We start from the raw sequence: 21,490 nt of genomic DNA, 5'->3' as shown, positions 1-21,490 counted from the left end.
AGAAAACTTATATATATCGTCTTTAGAAAGAAGAGAAGCAATATGGGCAACCCAATGTGCTTCAAAAGCCACTAACGATATGAAAAACATTATAAAATATGAAGTGTTTGAAGTTGCCTTCTGAGCATTTAGGATGCCTACTTTGAAGAACTACATTTGTTTCCGGATGTTGATTTGTTTTTATTTTTATTTTTCTGCAACTACAGGGGATAAATGCTGCTTTTTAATGAAAGCTTAGATGTTCCCATAAATCATCAACTCCTAGAAAATCTCATACCAAATATTATGCAACTCTCAGTAAGCTCATGGGAACCGGCAATTCTAGGGAAGAAACATAAGGAACTCTGAAGTTTTGGAAAACCACAGGGAGATCACTTGTGGTGACAGAGGCTCATCATCGTATGTGAACTTCAGCCCTTGCAATGCTGTTGGTAGGCCTCTCACTCCTTCCTTGATGTCTTTAGAGAAAGCTCTGAGCTTTTTTTCAGAGAGAAGATGCCCTTGACAGAACAAAGAAAATGGTATGATTTTATTTTCAGAAATACCAAGGATCATAAATGGAAGAGGAGGAGTTTAAGGATCTAATTTTGCAGTCAACTGAGCAAAGAACAACTCTTATTGAGCTAACTAGGAGATTACTCAGCACCTCATACCACTGAATTCTGTTGCTGTTTTAGCGTTCAGCTCTTTGGAGCAGATCCATAAACTCTCCTCCTTATTTCAAAATGTTACGACAGGATGTAATTAAGTACAATTAACAAGGAGGTCAAACGGTCATCTGATAAACATTGGTCCAAACAGGCAGCTTGGAAAGGTCGGGGCTGCTCAAGCCACATAGTATTGATGGCAAAGAATATTATGATTTAAGGGGGAAAAAATCCGAATGACTAAAACTGAAGAGATTTACATGCTTTCTATATTACACAGACAAAGATGTGCTCACGTGCTGATACGCATGCACACATGCTGCAGAGAGACACAGTTCTGTACTTTGGGAACAAGGGCTAAACCAATCACATAGTATCTCTTCATTGCAACAGGACTCAAATTTGAATTTTGATGCATGAATTCCAGTACTTTTTTTTCTTTTTCATTATTTTGCACAGCTTGTCTGTCTCAAGGACAGTAAATAAACTTGTTGACCCAGGTTTATAGAAGCCTTTTAAAAATAATGCTGGAGATCACCAGGAGAAAATGCAAGGTCCTAAAAGGCTCTCAGGAGCTAGATCTTTTACAGGACACACTGCTGGAGGAAGAAGAGGCCACAAGGGAAGAAAGCTGTTCTAGTACTCCGCAAGGACAAAGGAAAAAGCCCCCCCCCCAATGGAGGAGAGCACAAGAGGTGAAATGAACACACAGGTATTTGCCCATCCTCTTTTTACAGACTGAGAAACTGAGGCATATTGGTTTCATTTTTATCTGAGTCTCTTTAGGTTTTTCCTTTTTAGTGCCTTAGACTTTTCATACACTGACTTTCAGGTATAAGCTGCACTGGGACTGTGACAGACTCACTGCAAGACCTTTGCACAGCATTTCACGCATGGTACAGCGAGATTACCTGCTCAGGAGCAGCAGATTAAACTTCTGAATCACTAACATGTTAGGACTTGTAGTCATCGACAGATACCCCAGCTGAAGCAACCTTGGAGACAATGTTCCCAAAGGACAGGATAGGACAGCAGCACAACCTTCCTGTTGTATCTTGGCTTTCATAAATTACCATAAAGACTACAGCTGTCATGGTGCATTCGTGGTTTTATCATCCACCCCACTATTCATTTACTCTTTTGCTCTCTTAGCCAGCTTTTTTTGCAAAATATACCAGGAGCATGCCATGGCTCTAGGCACCAGGTGCAATGAGGTGCCTTTCACCCACTGCTCCAAGACCAAATTCACAAATCATTTAGCGTCCCTGCTTATTCTTCTCATTTTGTTAGCACAAAAATTAGCACATCTACCTCCAAAATTGATGCTAGTAATAAATCACTCTTCCATTTCATCAAAGTCCAACACAACATCTTTTTGAAATTATTTTGCAGTGCCTTATAATTGAATGTTCTACCTATTTTCCCCCTTACTTTTTAAAAAGAGGATATTTTAAATTAACATACTTAGAAAAATTATTATCAGTTTCTAATAACTGTACTAGATCATGGTTACAACTTTTCCAGATAATATAAATATAGCTTTATTAGTATGACTATAAGAATTAGGACAACAAAAACTTCCTTTGATAGATGTGATCTACACAGAGATTTTAGAGACCAAGTTCTCATGGGGCCTGAATGGATAATATTGCTGAATCTGTAGAAGGTAAACCTATTTATTAGAAATTTCACCACATCAAATTCCTATCAGTCTTTCTCCTAAGGCCTTCCTCAGCCTCCAAAAGGAGTGGTCAGATGGAATTTTCCTTCTGCAAAGCCACTGGTTGTCAACTATGGATATATAGTATTTACTATCACCAGCTCTCCTGACCGGCTTTCTTGGCTCTGACCCATTAATAATTGCTGCCTCCATTTGCCCTGAATTACACTGGGAAGAAAGTATTGCCACACTCTGGTAAAGTACTGTACATGCCATTGAATTACAATAGTGGCTGATAAAGTCAAGTTCTCAATTTATTGCACTGGAGGAGTTGCCCAAGAAGAGTAAAACGTAGATTCACCTTTTGGAGGATCTCTCAGTAGTAGTAGCCCCTGGAAAGTTTCTGAGTGGAGAACTGAACTGTAAAACCTCTCATTTTCTACTTGGTTTATAGTCATTTTTTGTATAGAAACAAATCTATAATTCAGTAGAAAACACAAACCAGCTCCTGTGTACCCCACCCACCAACTTAAATAATCTAGTTGTCAGGGTTGACAAGTTCTGCCTGCTGTAGCACTTCTGTGTTTTATAGGAAATTTTAACCAGGGGTGTTATTTTAAGAGATGAGCAAATGGGGAAACCCCATGGCCTAGTCAATAAAATATGAACTTTAGGTGCAATGGAGCATTCATAAATGTGACTCAGAACAAGGGGATTCATTGTTTCTCCCGACCCCTTTTAGCTGCTCCTCTGATCTCAGCCTCTCTGTGTGCGTCATGGCAGCCCTCATCCTTTAACCTGTGGTTTTTAAAAGCTAGCTTCTACATTATTTATGGCCATAAATGTTAGTAGCCCGTCTGTGTACTCCCCGCACGCACATTCAGTGGGTGGTGGGGGGCTGCATTTTATTTTGCAGGAATGAAATGTTTGCCCAGGGAACCAAGTGGTTGGGGAGGTTGAAGCAGTTGCTCTCCTGTGAGGGACTGTGAAGAAAACTGCTCCCTTCACCTGCAAGGCCTTCAAGGAAAACAATCCCAAACGCAGACTCATTTTATTTTTCTCTTAAACTTACTTATCTAACTTTATCTTGTTCTCTCATTTTCTCTTGCGTTCCCCCTTTCTGTCTGCATACGCCTTCTCCTCCCTACCATCATAAACTCCCTCCTATGTCCCCCCGCTCTTGTAATTTTATTGAGCTGGGAAATGCTCTCAGGGTTACAACACCATGCTCCACATCAGGCTCAGAGGAACAGGACTAACACCAGTGCCTGCCCAGTGCAATCTTGCTGTGCATCTCTGTGCTGGCCCTTTCCTGTCCTCACCAGGTCCACATCCAGCCCGCAGGCTGGCAGTTGCCCATGGAGAAGAGGGCACCCTTTCAGGTAAGTCCTGGACTGTGCTTTGCCATTTTTCTCTCATTCCTTTTCTAATTCCCTCTCTGGCCATCTCCTGCGTTCGCTCCTATTCTCACCACTTTTCTTCCTCTAATCCCTTCTGCAGCCAAATGACATTGACACAAAATTAAAGTTCAGTGACCCTGCCTGGGCTGAGGGGGCTGGAGACAAGGAAAAGGACAAGCGGGAGAGGATGGGGAAAAGTGTGGGAAATAATTATAAAGTCTGGTAGCAGGCAAAGCTCTCCTGAAGCCCTGGGGAGCCTTTCTTTAGCTGGAGGCTGCAATTGGCACTTCATAAACTGTTCATTCTCAGCTATGTGAAAACACCAGATGACACCTAGAATGATCAGACTATAATCAATCAATTTTCTGCGGAAACACTATTAGTCTGTGGGCCTGTGAAAGCAAGCTCAAAGGAACTGCCATGGCTAAAAAGAGAAGAAAAAGGAACTGCCTGCGTCATAATTACCTCCATCACTCAGGCAGTCAGTAGGCAGGTAGCCATGGTAAAATTCTTTACATAATTTAGCATTCAGAGAAAATAATAATGGAAGCAATAAATGTAGGAGACCCCATATGTGCCAAAGTTGTCCTGTTATCTAAAAAATAAGCTGTGGTTTAGGAACAGAACCAGTTGAATCTCCATGTAGTTCATGGCGGGCTTATTCCTCCCCTAATATCCTCCGCACAGAGTAAGGCTCCATGAACCCTTCTCTTTCCCTTTCATAGCCAGCCAGAGTCACTGTGAGATTGTGTTTTCCTGGGAAAATATGTTCTGTACAATACATACAATCCGCACAACCCCACCCAAAGTCTGTGTTTAGTCTGGAAAGCAGCACACTCTAAAGAAGAAGCAGAACTGGGTCAGCCATTCTTCCCAATGGGAAAAATATTAATAATAATACATATTTGTATATACACACACACACACACATTATATGTGTATATATATATATATATATATGTATATATATATAGCTTTTCACCATGCACATCTAACCATCTGCTAAATCAGTTTCTCTTCAGTTATCTACAATTTCTTTCAAATCTGTCGGCAAGGAAAGTCAGACAGTTTTTTATCCTAGTTAATGGAGAGCTTGACATTTTTTTGGCAAAATTGACAGTTATAAAAACATTATTTTGTTAGATGATATTTATGGAACACACACAAACCTGTTTAGAGGTAGAGCTATATAGTTCATAAAGTTCATGTAACATGAGAGATTTCAAAGGAAATGTAAAATATTTTGCTATAAAACAAGAAATGTAGTGTAATTCCAAAAAGGAATATGGAGAAAATTTCATGCTTGAAATAAAAAACAAATCCTAACAACCTGTTCTGTCATTACACAAAAATGGTTAAAACTGCCTAATGAATTGTTAAGATTGGGTGAGGACTTTTAGGAAATGTTAGCCCATGAGTCAAGCTCTTTTGTTCTGGAAATAAATAACCTATTTTTTAAGAAGCTGTCTTAGCATTTAATTTGCACATAGAAAATGATTTCATTATTAATATGTATTTCTAATGCCTGATTGGGTACCTAGCATACCTAGGTCACAACAAAATGTTTCCGCTCACTGACTAGGTAACTAAAATATTATAAAGGGAAAAAAATCTTAGGATCTCAAGATGCCAGTAAGGTGTAAGATGAAGATGCACTTGATCTGATTTAATATTAAATAAAAGAGTGAAAAATACCATTGTATTGACTTTGGGTTGCCAAATCTTCATAAATGTTTTCTCATTTTTTCTCGATATTGATCCAATTCCACAAATAAAGACAGGCGATCTATTTGTTATTTATAAGTTTTTTCTCTCTGATAGCATCCCTCTGTCTAACACAAGATAATAGCACTATTTCCATCACTTCAATTAAGACTGTGTCAATATTTTCATTAGAAGTCAGCATTTTATGGGCTAAAACTGTACCATAGCCAAAGAATTCGCTAACTTAAGGTTAAAATTAAGACAGCAACATCTGAAACTGGGTGGAAAAGAAAGAAAGAAAGAAAGAAAGAAAGAAAGAAAAAGAAAAAAAGTGTGGTCATTTCAAAGCTTTAAATGAATGGAGAAGCTAATGATTCTGAGGCCTTTTTGCATGTATACTTCAAAAACAGCTCCACTTGCACAATTCCTGACATTTTATAGCTTAGCACTCCATATCCCTCGCTGGTGATATGTTAGCTGTGAGTAGGAGGCTGTAGAAACTGAATTATTTTAAGAAACTAGCTACTATATACGCTCAAGGTCTAAAGGCAGTTAGGAATCCTTTATTTTTCTTATGCAACAAAAATATATTTGCACAAGTATTCAGTATGGATTGACACACAATAGGTATCTTAAAAGAGTTCTGCAAAAGTTGTTCTCTACCACATGAGCATTCTCAGATGAAGACAGTGGGCTGTAAACATTGCAGAATTATGTGTTTTGTTTGTGACTTGTGTTTTAAAGAAAAACATAATCTTCAAAACAGTGTACAAACTTGGGGTGGACAATCTGGAGAAATATGAACTGCCTTCTCTGCCTCAAACAGGCAAAATTTCCTTTGATTTCAGGGTCTGATTTAATAACAGATCAGAGTGGGTGTGGTTTGAGAATTATTTCAATTAAGATTGCAGAATCTATTCCAAAAAGCCCTGAAGAAGAAAAGGTGACTTTTCATGGTGCACTGGATATTTTAAAAATCTTCATAATATCATATCCTTCTTCAAATTAGCATGTGCAGGTCAAAAACATAAATTTTATAATGACCTTGAGATTTTTAAAATTAATTTTATGTTAAGAAAGAAAAACATAACTGAAAAACACAAAACTTTTATATTTTTCACCTCTATCATATAAAGAGGTCAGATCAATTCATAGGAAAATATGGAGAAAGAAAACAGAGTTGCTTAGCAAATGCAGGAATCTGTTTAGATAAATATTTACAGATGTGTTGTAAACAAATGAAAGTACTGAACATTTGAATTGCATGTGAAGGAATTCTTAAATACAGTAAACTTAATGATCGCTTTGATGGTACATGGAAAATTCATTCCTAGAAATGTTTAAATGCAATTGTCAAAAGTCTCACTGTTCCTCCAAGTTTTGGTCATATATACATCTTTTATTCAATCCCACTCTTCTGGTGAGAGGTGAAGAGTGGGAACGCTAACATTTATCTTCGCAAAGTCCTTCCCCAGCTATGTTCCGAGTGAGCAGGAAAGCGAATAGGACTACATGAGTGCTCTGTGTCTGTTCTCTGAGGAACAGGGTATCCTATATATGTCATTTGGGGAAATCAGTCAAAAAGAAGATGCCAGAACTCTAAACAGGCAGTGATTTGCAACCCTATAATAAAATATAACAACAAGATAAAAAAACACCCAGTGAGGAAAACAGAGTCCTGAACTTGTAGGTGATATAATCAGATCTTTGAAAACCCCAGTGTATTTAGTGGAGGATTTATTCTTTGACTGCTGGACCAACCCCAGTTAACTCTTCTGTTACAATCATCAGTATTTATGGAGAGCTGCCAATGCTCAGAGTCTTATACAATACAGAGGACAAGACATAGTCTCTGTCTTGTTGTATCATTCAAGAAAGAAAGAGCTGGAAATTGTGGCATAAATTCCAGTATAAAGAGCAGGTGTTTACAATTTTAACTTCAGGAGAAGTAAATGCAGTCTTGTTTTTCTCCCTGGTTGCTTGACAGACTTATAATTACAATTCCCTTGATAGTGTTTTCTAAATTTGTTTTTGAAAGTGAGGTATTTGCACCACTGAGAGGTTGATTTCTATTGAAATTAGCATATAAGTTTCAATTTTTATTCTTTAATAAAAATTATTTGTCTTTGCCTATTTTTTTACTCTAATTTTCAGTCTGATTCAGTTTTATTTTCTGAGGGTCATGCTTAGTAATTCTTATCAAATATCTCAGATACACATCTTGTTTTAATATATATGTCTTAAATTTTATAACTGAAGATACAGAAGATTCAATTTAAAATATCATGATGATTAATAAAGCTTTATAATTGCACCTTATGTAATTAATGGTGTGCAAGTTCGAACATGGTGAATACTATTTCCAGAGCAGATTAATTTGCTGCAAGTTGACTGATGCTTCAATTCTAAAACCAGTTGAGTTATTACTGTGCTGCATCAGCATTTATTGATTTTAGGGTATGGTGTTAACATTCACTTATCACTGCATATTTTTCCCCCTTGTACATTAAAAGAGCTTGCCCTCATCTGTCATGATCTTATATTGTATAAATCATATAAAAGGGTTACCTGTTTCCATAATTTATTTCATTATGATGTTAATTATACTGAAACATAGGATTGTTTAATAAAAATGTTGAAGCTAATCTGTATTAGTCATCAATATTTGTTATGAATGTTACATGGCAGAATGTGTGAGAGGCCACAATAACCAACATGTATGGAAGAGCATTTGAAGTGATTTAGAGTTTAGCCTCACTTAGAGCTAAGATACATTTTAAATTTACAGAAGATAAACAAAACCTGGTATTTATGTGGTATTTTTTAAGTTAATTGTGTCGATTAACTATAATCACTAGAAAAATAAAATACCTGATCCCCAGTTTACATTTAGAAATGTAAGGTGAAAGATGCGCTCTGACTTCCTAAAAATACTTTGTTAAGGGAACATTGACTTCCCAACAAAATGAGACAAATATCAAAAAGTCTCTGGTCAAGGTAAGACACTCAGTTGAAACTCGCATTCTTCCCGAAAGGAGTTTTGCCTAGGAAAGTGCAGCAGGATCAGGCTAGCACATATGTGACATTGATCCTTCAAAGACTTATACACACGCACTGTAAGAAGTTCTCTTGAAATCAAGGATGTTTCTTGAAATTAAAGTCTAGGTCCCATGCAAACAGTCGTCAGTGCCACTGATGAAATGGTCTGTGACATATGTACTGAGGGTTTGTCTGAGGATACATGAGGAAATTCTTTGTGGGATCAGGGCCTTGGCTAATGCTTAGGAGATCAGAGCATTTCCTATTTTCCTTTATAACATTGCCATTTTAAATTCAGCTGACTCCAGACTCTGGGTGAATTGAGTCATACAACTGATAACTTTAAAGTAATACACAGATAATATCAAACATTTTTTTAAGGATGAGGAACACATTTTTTAAAAATAGGGATTTCATTTTCTTCTAGTCTTCTATTTCAGGAGTAAGAGCAATAAGCACATATATTTAGAGTTGTGGGCAGATGTTACTCATATGGAAAAAGACCTCAAAATTGAACACCTTCTAATCTGCCAAATAATTAATGAAATGTAATTTTATTATTATGACAACTAAACTCTAGAGTGTCATTTTCCTACAAAATCTAGTTGCTGAGAAGTTTAGTGATTGGAAACATTTTTAATCCTGCTGCAGGGATTACAGACCTGGTAGACATTAAAGGTTTAAAATGTGTATGATAATCTGAAGGCATTTCAGAACATGTGCCATTGTTTAAAAAGTTTCTACAGAAAGTATTATCCCGGAAAGCAAGACTTTATCACATTTTGTACGAGCTTACTGAGAAACTTCAAGTTTTCAATTCAATCTCTTGCTATTCAGGTGAAAAAAATTTTAGATAGTCTTATGAGCCTTGCAGCATTTGAAATACTTATAAAAATAGTAAATACATTTAATGAAATATTTGCAGCGTTCTTAATTAGATTTAAGTTACCTTCTATTAAAGAAATCAGTAACTGCTTTTTTAACCACAACCTAACTGGTAAGCATGTTTACATTCACAAGCTAATATAGTTTAGTTTTATCAGTTTTTCATATCTGAATTGATATCATTTTCAAAAACATTCTTTGCCTGCATGTTTCTGGTGTTTAATACTCTATTTGTTATTTAATGTATTTATGACACAGAAAATTAGAATCAACGCAGACTCTGGGCACCATGGCAATTTAATAAAACAGTCTGTGGTTATTAAATAGAAATAACAAAGAAACAGCAACAGATTATTTAAAATCCAGCCATCCAGCTGAAAAGATAATAAAAATTTGACTTACCAAGAGAAAAAAAAGAAACCTAAATGACCTAAGAAGTCCTCTTTTTTCAGAAATGGCTTAAATTTTCCCTTTTCATAACATTCTAGTCTTTAAAATATTAACAACTGATATTTGCTCATGTCTAAGCTTTAAACAAAACAGTGCAGGAAATAACCTAGCAATAGGCTTAAGTGTTTGATTTTTTTGAGATTTAAAAAAATAAGGAGTTAGTTGGCCTAAGGCTAGAATTTTCATTACATCAATGAAAAAAAGAAAACAGAAGCCAGCAGAGGGGAGTTATAGAAACTGACTTTATATAAATAGTGAGAAAAATCTTTTTCCATGGCCACCTACAACGTAGCTACTTTACTGTTAGTACAACTTTTCTTTCACTAGTGGCGCAGCTACCAGGGCCCAATCCTGCTGGTTTAGAGCAGGCTAAGGTCCAGCTGAGAGATTTGCCTCTGCAAGGACTTCAAGATCAGGCTAACAGTTTGTCAGACAGAGCAGAAACAAAAAATTTTAGACGTACCTAAATTGACAAAGCTCATGACCATGTCAGCATCATTCAGAAAGTTGGTGTCGTGCAGGCTGGCTAAGGGAGGATTCTGCGTGCTCAGGGGGGTCATGCGAGACAATTGTATCCTCCGCGAATATCCATTCAGAGAGGCAGGGTATCCTTTCCGTATTCCTCTGCTCTCCCCTGCCATTGATCCCTTTAGTGAATACTCCAGCTCCTCAGTCTCCTCTTCATTTGTCATGGCATTATACAGGTCCAGCATGAAGAGGGGTGCAGAAGAAGCCTGCTTTCCTGGTGAAAATGGTCTGGGTCTGTGAGGTAGACCCAGGATAGAGAGAATCTCTCTCTGAATCTCCCTTCGCTCATGGTTCCGCAGCCTCCTGTAAATAAAACTCGAATGGACATGATTGTCTCCTAACCCTCCCTGTGCGTGACCCACCAGAGCCCAGCAATTCCAGAGCAAGCCCACGAAAGCTTTGAACGCAGTTAGGTTCATCTTTGAAAAGGAAAAAGAACAACAACAACAACAACAACAACAACAACAACAAAAAATCGTTCTCCTACTTGTTCTGAGTTCCTATGAGGTCTGCTTGCCCAGTGGCTGAAAAACAAAATTTACCTATTCTTCATGTCAGTGTCATCTCTAAACGTAACATCTTTGGTGATTTCTCTTCCCCCCCACCCTGTTTAAATATTATGGAATGTGTCAGGTTGCAGTTATTTCTAAGAAAGCTGAAATTCAGACTTCCAATTTTCCACTGTTGTTATCGTTTTTTCTGCACTTATGGAGCAGAAGACCAGTATTTTGTCAGCTGACCTAGACATTCCTATATAAACCTTAGATAACCAGGTCTTTGTTGGGGAGCTGTATTAGCAAGAGCTGTTCTTCTGACACATTGTAGTTCCCAGAGTTATCTTCCCTTGTTATTCTGAGTTCTTCGTACACCTTGCGCTCTTTCCAAGATAAAATCCTGAGTCACAGATTTGTCTTGATCTGTACCTTGGTGGTGCAACATACATTTGTCCAGCAGCCTGGTGATAACTTTAACATCTTTTGAATCGCTTTAGTGTGAAGTAATTCTAAAGCATGTACTAATCAAATTAATGTGTTGCCATGAATTTACTTGAAAAAAAAAAAAAAAAAACCTTCTGTAAATCCATTCAACCCTTTGCAGCTTCTTAACTGTTATTTCCAACTCTAGCAGGCACAAATATAACAGCTCTCTTCAAGAGAGATCTAAAGACTAATGTAAGCACAACTCTGCTGGGAAAGAAGAGGCTTCTCATTGTAATTTGAAACGGGTATAGCAAAAAAGTCCTTAACCCTTCTGTTGCCAGACAAAGCTTTAAGCTCCCCCACCTACCAATTTACAGTAACAAACCTAAGTTGGCTATCGACTGCAATTTTCCTGACAGCTTCCAGAATATCCAAACAATCAATTTTAACTTTAACAATTTTAGGATATATAGCTAAAGTCATAGCGTAATGTGGAAGATCCTATGAGTCTATAGTTAATAAACTTGAATATGAAACTCTCATAACAAACTAAAAAAGCATCTCATTAATTCAAGAAATGTTTATATTTTAGGTAAGTTTAGGAAATACAGGTGACCTTTTCCTCTGTAGGAAATTTGGTCAGTTAGCCTCAATTTACTCTTTTCTGAAAATGCTGGGAATGCAATCTGAAAGAAAATAAATTTATTCAGCAGGCAAGACTTCAAATTGTGCATAGCCAATGGTATAATTACAGTTATAGTCACAACTTTCATAAACTGTAATTTGCAATGATAATTTATTCAAAATACATTTTGACTCATAAATCACCACACTACATTTCTCAGTAAATATCAAAAGCTAAGATTTAATCCCAGAACCTATTATTAACTGGAGAGAGAAACCTCTTAACTCAAGGAATAAGAAATATTAAATAGATTTTGTTTTTTAACTGCTATGTATGAAATTAAGGTTCAGCTAAGAATTTTACGATAGCCAGCAACTTGTGTTTTTCCTCTCACTTAAAACAAAATCATAATGCTAAATTTCATATTGCTCATATTATCTGCTGTTATTTTTCTAACTCCTATAATTTGCCTTAAGTCTTGTGGAGACTTTCTTTTGATGAAGGAGAGAAAATATGAACAAAAAAAGTTAACAAAATATGTGACGTTAAGGAAAGAAACAGGTATATAAAACGCATCCCATCAGGTTTTCCCTTACATGACTAGCACCTACTCAGCAAATCACAGTACTTGAGTAAACTTGGGAGTGTGACAGCAAGTATAATCACACCCTAAGAAGCCAGGAACAATTTATCTAGTATATGAAGTACAAACGAGTTTTTCTCATATATTGTGAGTCCTATTCTACATTTACAGTCTTGTTCTGCTATCACTAAAATATAGCTAATTGTCTCTCATAAATCAACATGCATAATAGACAGTGCTTCTACCAAGAAAGGAGTAGACCTGCTGAATTAACACTAAAATTAGTTAAGATTAGTTAGCAAAAGACCTGTTATTCTCAGTGGAGGAACAATATGCTTTCTTTTTTTACTGAGTTTTTCCCCTCTAAATCCATTTGAAAACTATTATTTCCTGTTTTTGTTTTGCTTTCAATTGTCCTGCTCAAACAGTTGCAATGATATATGAGAGCTTACTATCCATATGTCTTTTTTGAATTAGGCCATCGTGTATTTTGTAAGCAGGGTTTTTTTTCTCTTTTCCAGCAATATATTTCCTTTTTTCCCTAAGCATTCATAAAAGCCAGTGGATTGATTGCTCAGAGGATTTAAGTCCTCAGCCCATCGGTACATCCAGCAATAGAAACTTCCTATATTATCGCACTAGAGTGTCTGGAGTCCACATTTAGATAATCTTTTCCAGTTTAAAAAGCCAAAAATGCCCTCAGTTTTCAGGGTGCATTTCTGTTGTAAACATCTTTCTAGACACAAACAGAGTAAGAAAACATATAAGCTAGTAATCACACATTTGAGGAAAACAGCTCCTATCATTTTCAGACGAAGCCACAACCAAACGTGTAACCTAAATACAAAAGATTTATATTTTAGTAATCAAACTAGTTTAGCCAAACTGAGCCACCAGGCATCCTTGACTGGAACCTCTAAAATAAAAGCCTTTAACTGTTTTTCATCAATATAAATACAATGATGTCCTTTTGTAATAAACCTCTGTTCTATAAACAACCACTTTTAATGTGGAGATCTTATAAACGTAAGATATAGCCAGCTCTAAAAATGAAAGCCTTTGCTAAAGAAATTAAAGGAGTCTATGGTAGCTGATAGGTCCCACTTCATATTTCCAATAGGTAAATTAACTTCTAAAGGAAAATATGATATACAATGTAAGCATGTCAAGATATTTTATTTGATAATATATAAAAATACACGGGTACAGATATCTGGATTTAGTTTAGGTTTGGGTTCAGTTTCAAAGTCACCTTAGATCTAGGTTTCTGGTTTTACAACAAAAAATATTCAGAGTTGTTTGCATAATACTGAAACTTGAAAGAAATGGCATGTTCGTACTGCTTTTAGTGCAGTCAAATCCAAATAACAGTTAAGGTCAGTATAAAATGCTGACCCAGAATCAAAACCAGGGATTTGAATAAGATGACCCAGAGATTCCAGTTTTACCCTGCATCTAAAACTGAAATTCTGGGGTAGAAAATACACACGCAGCTTGACCTGCTTTCTTCCCTAGATGGTCAACCTGTAAGCAACATAGAAAATCACCTGACCAGTCCTTACCCTGTCATTAGAAAAGAAAACTAAAATGACTCCACGAGTGAGCTCACGTTAGGGATAGATAGCTGATAGAGGAGCATGTAACCCGCGGAGCATCTGGAGCCTGGGGTCCCTGCGGCAGGAGCGCAGTGCCACCCATGCAGGCACTGCTGGAAGCAGGCAGGAGGAAGCAGTTGCACGAATGTCTTAAACAGTGTGGCATATACATATATGATGAGTGAATTCAGAGCTTACAGCAGTCGCACTACCCTAGGCAATACTAGGGTCAATACTGTAAGGAAAATAATGAAACCTGGGAATCAGGATCTCGCCAATCTCTGATTCCAACAGATTGTAACACTACAACCAGGAAAAATCCATAATTATCCAGCAGACCACAGCAATCACAGCAGGTGTGATTGTTTTGATGGGCACTGCCCACTACTCCAAAATAAAATCAGCAAATGGCTACTGAAGGTAGCAGTCCACTGGATCCTCAGTATCACAGTAACCGTGGGTGATTTGCCCTAACAATGGTTCTCTGTAGCTGTTTGCCACATACAAACTAGAAGAAAATGCACACTCACTCCGAGACATTTACAGTCTAAATCTGATACCTACAAATGCAGGCTGAATGATTCTGCTAGCTCTTTCCGCCTTAACGACCAGCAAAATCTGGCATTCAGATCAATATTATACATAAACAGATGACCCAGCATTAAAAATGTGTAAGGTTGTTGTTGCAAGAAGTACATGGAGAAAGAGACTTCTATGAAAAGGTTTCATGAAAGAAGGAAAATCTTTAGGGGTTAAAACTAGACATTCCCCAGTAAAAAGAAAGCAAGTCTTCCATTCTCTTCCTGGGACAGGAACATTGCACAGACACCACAGTTATGTGTAGTTGTTATACTACCACTATCTAAACTGTATTTACAATGGTATAGCCAACAGGAGGTATACATATGAGTATTCACACATATTATACCTACGTGCATTTGTTCCAAATTAACAAAATACATAGGCATATTTCACTCAGTTACTTTCTAGTTTAATTGAGTGGATGTTGTGTGAAAATTGTATTCCTACTTCCTACACGTGTAGAAGAGATACAAACATATCCTTCTGTATCAATGAAAGCTAAGTCTCCTAATGCAAGGGGAATTCCATTTGTAATAGAAACAATGTAAAAACTGGTAAAAATAGCTGAAGAAATAGGCAGCTGGAGACATATATTGATTATGGTATTTTTAAATGCAACATATCTATGTAAACCCCTTTTATTCAGAATAATCTCATGACATATGCTAATTATTGTATGAAAGACAGGAATGATTTCACATGCAGAAACACTACCATTTCCGGAATAGAAAATATTTTCAATGTTATCTCTTTATTAAACTTTATAGCAGGATGGAAAGGTAGCTGTGCTGAATTCTCCTCAACCACAGGGGAATTTTAGGATAACCATTGGGGTTTTACCCAATATCCATACTCTTTACACATATTCCTGGGGATCATTAAGCATTATATATAGAAAGCACTTCTGTTTTATGTTCCAGGCAGAAGAATGCATTGCAAAATAATATCCGCTATGTAGAAGTGTTCAATACGCAGATTATAGTGCTATTTATTCAGCTACCAACCAGCTTCCCGTAGCACAAGAGTTTTTCATTCAGAATTTCAAAAGTTCAGGCAAAATCACAAATCAGCCTAGGAGGTAAGTCATCAGGAATTTATAGACGGCATTTAATAGAACACTTTGTTTTAAATTTACAGAAAGACCTCCAGCTTCAAGTATAATCATCTGTGAAGTTTGTTCTGTTCATAGTACATGCACAACATTGTAAAGCTATCAGCACAGAATAGTCTGCAGCATTAAAAATATACTCTTCTTTAAGAAAGTGGGGAAAAATAATTTTGTTATGTGCCTAAAGACTTTTTTTAACCTATTGTGTTCAAGGACTAGAAAAAAAAAAAAGCTTGTTTCACACATACTCTTTAGAAAACACGAACCACAAAATATACAATTAATAATATAAGCCAGCATCAGAGTGCTGTCATTTGCATAATTTTCAAACCTAGAGAGCTCCCAGAAATCCCCTTTGGTTTACAATAAGCCTCTAATTAGTTAAAAAAAAAAAAAAAAAAAAGAGGAACTGCACTGAGGCAAATACAAAACACTTGGACGAGAGCAACATTTGTAAGCAGCAAAGCGTAGCACTTTTTCAGGAGCTTATTCTTGGCTGAGCTCATAGCAGGGTTTTACCGTGCCCCAGTTGCACACTGGTACCTGCTAGTCTCATTGCTCCCTGGCTGCAGTGTTTCCACAGGCACTTTCTGCCGTGCCAGTGCTGTCCCCAGTGCTCTCTCAGCGAACCTCTTCTAGCTCTTGCTGGCTGCCTCTCGGTTTTCAAATACAAATGTGTATAAAACTTTGTTCATAAACTGATGCCCTCTAAGTAGCTGCATTGCAGTATTGTTTGTTTCTTGAAATACTCTGCCTATCTGAATCCGGGATTTGCTTCTTCCCGTGAGCATTTTTTCACTAAATTCTATAGCTGTGACTTTAGCACCTCTACTGGAAATTGTAGGATACAGCAGTCTCTCAATCTCCTTTTGTAAATCACAGTTTTGTTTTTATACTTTTTTCCCTTGGCTTGTTTTATATGCCCTCTCCCTCTCTTTCCTATACTTCTTCCCATTACGTCTCTCCTTTTAGTCTGCTGCTTGAAAGTGCTGCCTCTGCTCCCACATGGCCTTTCTTTTCAGCTTTTTAACCTTTAAACCTTTGCCCCCCTACCATCTCCATTTTCTTTTACCCCTTTCCTGCCCTTCATATTTCTTCTTTCCCTCCCCACATATCCGTAGACAGATGTTATTTTCTTCTTTTAAAATGACTTCCTTTGTTTAGCAATGTTTCCCCTTTTGTAAGAGATCAGCTGGCCTCTCAGGCAGTAAAAGAGGAGCTGCTGCTCCAGTACTTTCAATTAAATGAGTACTGCCATGAATCATGCAGTCCTTGAGAGACCAGTCATCTCTCACTGTTCAAAGAGGATTGCAAAAGAAAAGGATGTGCACAGGCCCATTGTAAGACCGTGCGTACCCTAAAATCTTTGGTACATGCTGACTGCTCTTTCTACATAGATTTCTTTGGGCATGGTCATCCATCAGGGAAGCAGTCCAGATCCAGCTAAGGAACTGGCAATGACTCAACAGCAAAATGCTGTAAAGTCTTTGCCACAACAGCATTTTCAGGAAAATAGACAACTCAGAGTCAAATAAGAGTCAGCAATACCACACCAGGTATTTTTTGAATTTTCCAGTAACATTAGAAAAGGATATTCTGCTGGCCCACCATTTTACTGCTAGTTCAATCAAAAAGGACATTGTTTGTATCCTTTGTGTATATACTAAACTGTCATCACAAGAACCAAAAGCAGACAGGAGCTGAGCTGCATTGTGACGAGCAAGTGTGTGAACACCTCATGCGAATCTGTAAAGTCTCCAGTATTGGGTCTATTGAACCAGGCAAAACACAAAAGCAATGTGGCGGCAATGACCATAACACAAGTCAAAGAAAGTGCTCACAGTAAAATAATGATTTCCTCAATTTCTATCATTAGACTGTATGCCCTTCTAGCACATAATGATTTTATCTTGCAAAATATTTACAACTTGCCACAGGTGATAAAATTCATTTAATCAACAATAGGTAATAATTGCTAAAATTTACTACTACAAACAGTGTAGTTCAAGCCAGAATTTGTTAAGCTGGCAAAGCAAAGGAATAAAGTCAAAAGTCAGTCTACACTGCTGGCCTGGAAAAGCCACTTGTTCCCCTCAGTGCTTTGTTACTACAGCTGAGAAAAACTGAAAAAATGGGGAAAGCATTTATCTACTTTGCACTTAAATCTGTATATTGAAGTTGAAGGATTGCTTTAGCTTGCTAACCTTTCCTTCATGCAGGCAGAGTTCTGAAAACAGGATCTGCCTGATGTTTAATAGAATAAATCATGTTCCTCATGAAACAGGCACAGGCAAGAAGAGCATAACTTACATCACAAGCTTTGTATCTGAAATTGCACCATAGTCTAAACATGGTATACACAAATAGACCTTCATTTCTGCTTCATTTCTGCACAACCTTTGTTGCTCCTTCCTTAGCATTAAGATCTTTAATTTGGAATAAATGATATTTCCTGAAAGAATTCTAGTTAAATCATGTAAATTATAAGACAACTACAGATGCAGACTGAGACTGCAGAACAATCTTTTCCTTTGGGAAGTGGTTTCATAACGCTATTTTCATGGTTTTTGCTATTTGTGATTCAGCACTACTCATCAAAAAATGTATCTGTCTCTCTAGAAACTTGGCCTTGAAACATAAAAATAACCTGAGTTTTGTTTATTCAGAGCTCAAATTAGGATTATACACAGGGAACGTCATTGACTTAATTTGTTGTTACATCTATAATGCTCAGCAGGTATAGTTTACTGCAGCATAGCCCAAGGACAGAGGTGTACCTTCTCATGGTCATTTTTCAGAGCAGATGCCCGATATTTTATATGCTCATTTTCTCTTATCATCCTTCAGTGATAAAATGTGCACAGGGACAAATTACTGAGAACTTTCTATGGGATAGTAAAATGTGACTTCTGGACAAATATTCTCCTCATCCTCCCGGGAGCACCTGGAGAACAAACAGAGACGAGGGTCTGCCACAAAAGCTCCAGCCTCAACTCCCTTCTCGTGAGACCCATGAGATGATGCCCCTTGGGGCTTCTGCCTCATCTTCCTCCACCACAGGCTGTCCCTTGGAGCTTCTGCTTCGTCTTCCTCCACCACGGGAAGGTGCTGCTGGCTTCTGCCAAGGTTAGACTCAAGGTAGCTAGCTGTGCCATCTTCCTGGCATATTGTTGCATGTCAAGCATATCTAAGATACCTGGTTATAAACCAGGCATCTATAGGCACATATAAGATACCTAGTATGCACAGCTAGGCCGTGCATTTCAATGGACAGAGAGTATAACTAGAAGACAGAAACAATTTACAGTGATTTCTTCTGTGGCCCAGGATTAACAAATCTCTATTCATTCTCATTTCTCCTTTGAAATTCAATGTTAGTCATACTTCATACTTCACCTCTTCTGTAAAGAATCATGAAGTTTGTTTTCATGTATTCATGGATCTTCAAAGAACTAAAATCTTCTACTTCCAAGCAATGAAGGATATTCTTAATGCAGATGAAAAAAGAAACTGTTTATATTAAACGATGGCTAGAAAGCTTCAAAACCATAAAAGTTCTGGTTTGTTTAGTGCTCTTCTAAAAAACATAAAGATGACCAAACAGATTATTTGTATTAAAAAAAGAAAAAAAACTTTTTGGTCCAAGAACTTCTTTGCCAAGTTTCAGTCTAAAATTATTTTTTATGGCTAAGTTATAAATTGCTTAAAAATGGGGTTTATAATGGAAATGGTGACAGACTTAACTATGGCAGCACTAGCAGGCGCCAGCATAATTACAGTCTTCTCAAGACATAACTTATTACAGGCTACTCAGCAGAGCCAGTATTTTGTATTTTAATTAAGAAACCTGGATTTTGTTTGTAATAATTGACTGTTATGCTGCCCCTCTTGCCAGGATACTCTTGTAAAATAGCCTCTTGCCTCTAGTAGTCTTTCTTTGTTAAATATTTTAAATAAATTTTATATTGTTGACTGGAAGATTGCACGCATTTTATTATTAACTGTCTTTTGGTGACTTCAATTGTTCTATAATTTTTTTAATGGAGATTTTTGTTCCTCTTATCTGTGACCAGAAAAGGTTTACATTCAAGGTCTCCGAGAAGTATAAAGCTATGTTATGTGTGTTATCTGCCTTACTCTATTACCACACAGACCTTAAATAGGAAAGTAAGTTCTTTGGCTGTACTCTGTTTATAAAGGCATTAGGCTTCCTTTAATGCACTGGACAAGTACATATGGATTCTGCTACCAAGTGAGACAGAAACACAGAGAACTTCTCTACACTGCTTTGAAAAGCGTATCTCAGTAGGTTCTGCCATGTGTTGTCTCAGTTGAGATGAATTTCAGTTTTCTACAGAGAATTTCAGCTCCTTGATATTAAACAATATTTTCTGCATGCATACAATGCCTTTTGTAGTATGTCTTTGGAGCAAAATCACAGTAGTTTGAAAAGCATCAGATATAAGGCATGTTTTACTGTGATATGCCTGAAAAAATGCATGCAGTAGCAATAGCTGTTCCTTGACAATGTTGCATGGAATGCTGCCACCTTTTGGTGCTGCACACTACGTACATGGCGCTGACACTGCAACCACCCGAAAATACCACTCAGCTCTAAACTGTTTTCCATTCCATCAGTAACAGTTTATGTTATAAATATGCTCTGTAATTTTTCAGACTTTACATTTGTTTCTTGATTTATTTTCATTTAGCTTAATGTTGCTGGAGTGTGTATCTTTCCAGAACCAACGACTACAAGAGGCACATAAATGTTGTGTATCTAATTTGGCTAGGAAAACCAATAGTGGAATTTACACAGATTCAGATGGACATTGACACACACAAACTTAAGCAGGTAAAAACAGCACATGTCTAATTTAAGATTCTGCATCATAAAACCAGACAGATACATAGACAATGTGAGATCAGTATAAGTGCTTAACATTTAAAACTGAAAAACAAAACAGTCCAGGACTAGAACAATATATATCCCAATTTATTTTTTCTATGCCTGGCTTACACTGGGTACAGCCAAGACTGGGCTAAAAATATTGCTCACAGCTCCTTTATTCTCTCAGTTTGGCCTCAGAGTGACGCTATTCTAACAAACACTTTTTAGTCATTTTGCTCCAGGGACTACCCACCAGCTGGGGAAATTACCAAAGTTAATTATGTCACTTCCTTTCTTGTCTCCAGCACACTCCCAGGCTAAGAACAGCGATAAAGGAGTCAGCTTTACCAGCAGATCTCTCCCTGCTCCCTCCTACAGAAGTTTCTCTCACGCCAAGAGGACCTTCAACAAGTCTTTGCTGCCTTTGTATCTTCCAAGCGGAGCACAGGGAAAAGAGCACAGGAGACAATCTCCTACCACATACTTTGAAAAAATATTAGCAGGGAAATAATTATATGGTCTTGTGATTTGCTTTTGTGTCCTGAAACAGCTAACAGTATTACATTACCAAAGAGCTATAATTATGGCCAAACAGCTGAATGAAAATGGAAATACAATATTTGTTTTTATTTTGTGTCCTTGGAGCACAAATGCAAAGCAGAGAAGGAAGGCATACACAGCAAGAAAATTGGTAGAAAATGCACAGAAATTATAGCATAAGCCTTTCTCAAATATCTATATTTGAGGTATCAGATACCTCAAATGTCCCTCTTCATCAGCTGTTCATTAGGTAGCATTTATTTCAATTGCATGGGGAAAAAATAGGCTGGAAAATTTGCTTCAGTGATAAGTTGTCCTCAGTCAGAAATACTG

General features: G+C 37.2%; 1 protein-coding gene across 2 annotated transcripts in view; it reads right to left on the bottom strand.

Annotated features, from left to right (window-relative positions):
* The window catches only part of BMP5 (bone morphogenetic protein 5), a 58,959-nt gene extending 47,518 nt beyond the window's left edge, over positions 1-11,441 (bottom strand). Inside the window, exon 1 of one of the 2 annotated variants that reach the window (XM_013953271.2) lies at positions 10,249-11,441. In XM_013953271.2, the coding sequence (XP_013808725.1) occupies positions 10,249-10,732 (484 nt within the window). In that variant the 5' untranslated portion in view covers positions 10,733-11,441. The remainder of the gene's footprint in view (positions 1-10,248) is intronic. The other variant, XM_013953270.2, reaches the window with a different exon arrangement.
* Positions 11,442-21,490: the final 10,049 nt, after the last annotated feature.

Source organism: Apteryx mantelli, chromosome 3, assembly GCF_036417845.1.
Source record: "Apteryx mantelli isolate bAptMan1 chromosome 3, bAptMan1.hap1, whole genome shotgun sequence".
NCBI lineage: Eukaryota > Metazoa > Chordata > Aves > Apterygiformes > Apterygidae > Apteryx > Apteryx mantelli.
Note: the sequence above shows the minus strand (reverse complement) of the source record. Positions and strands in the feature narration are given on the sequence as shown.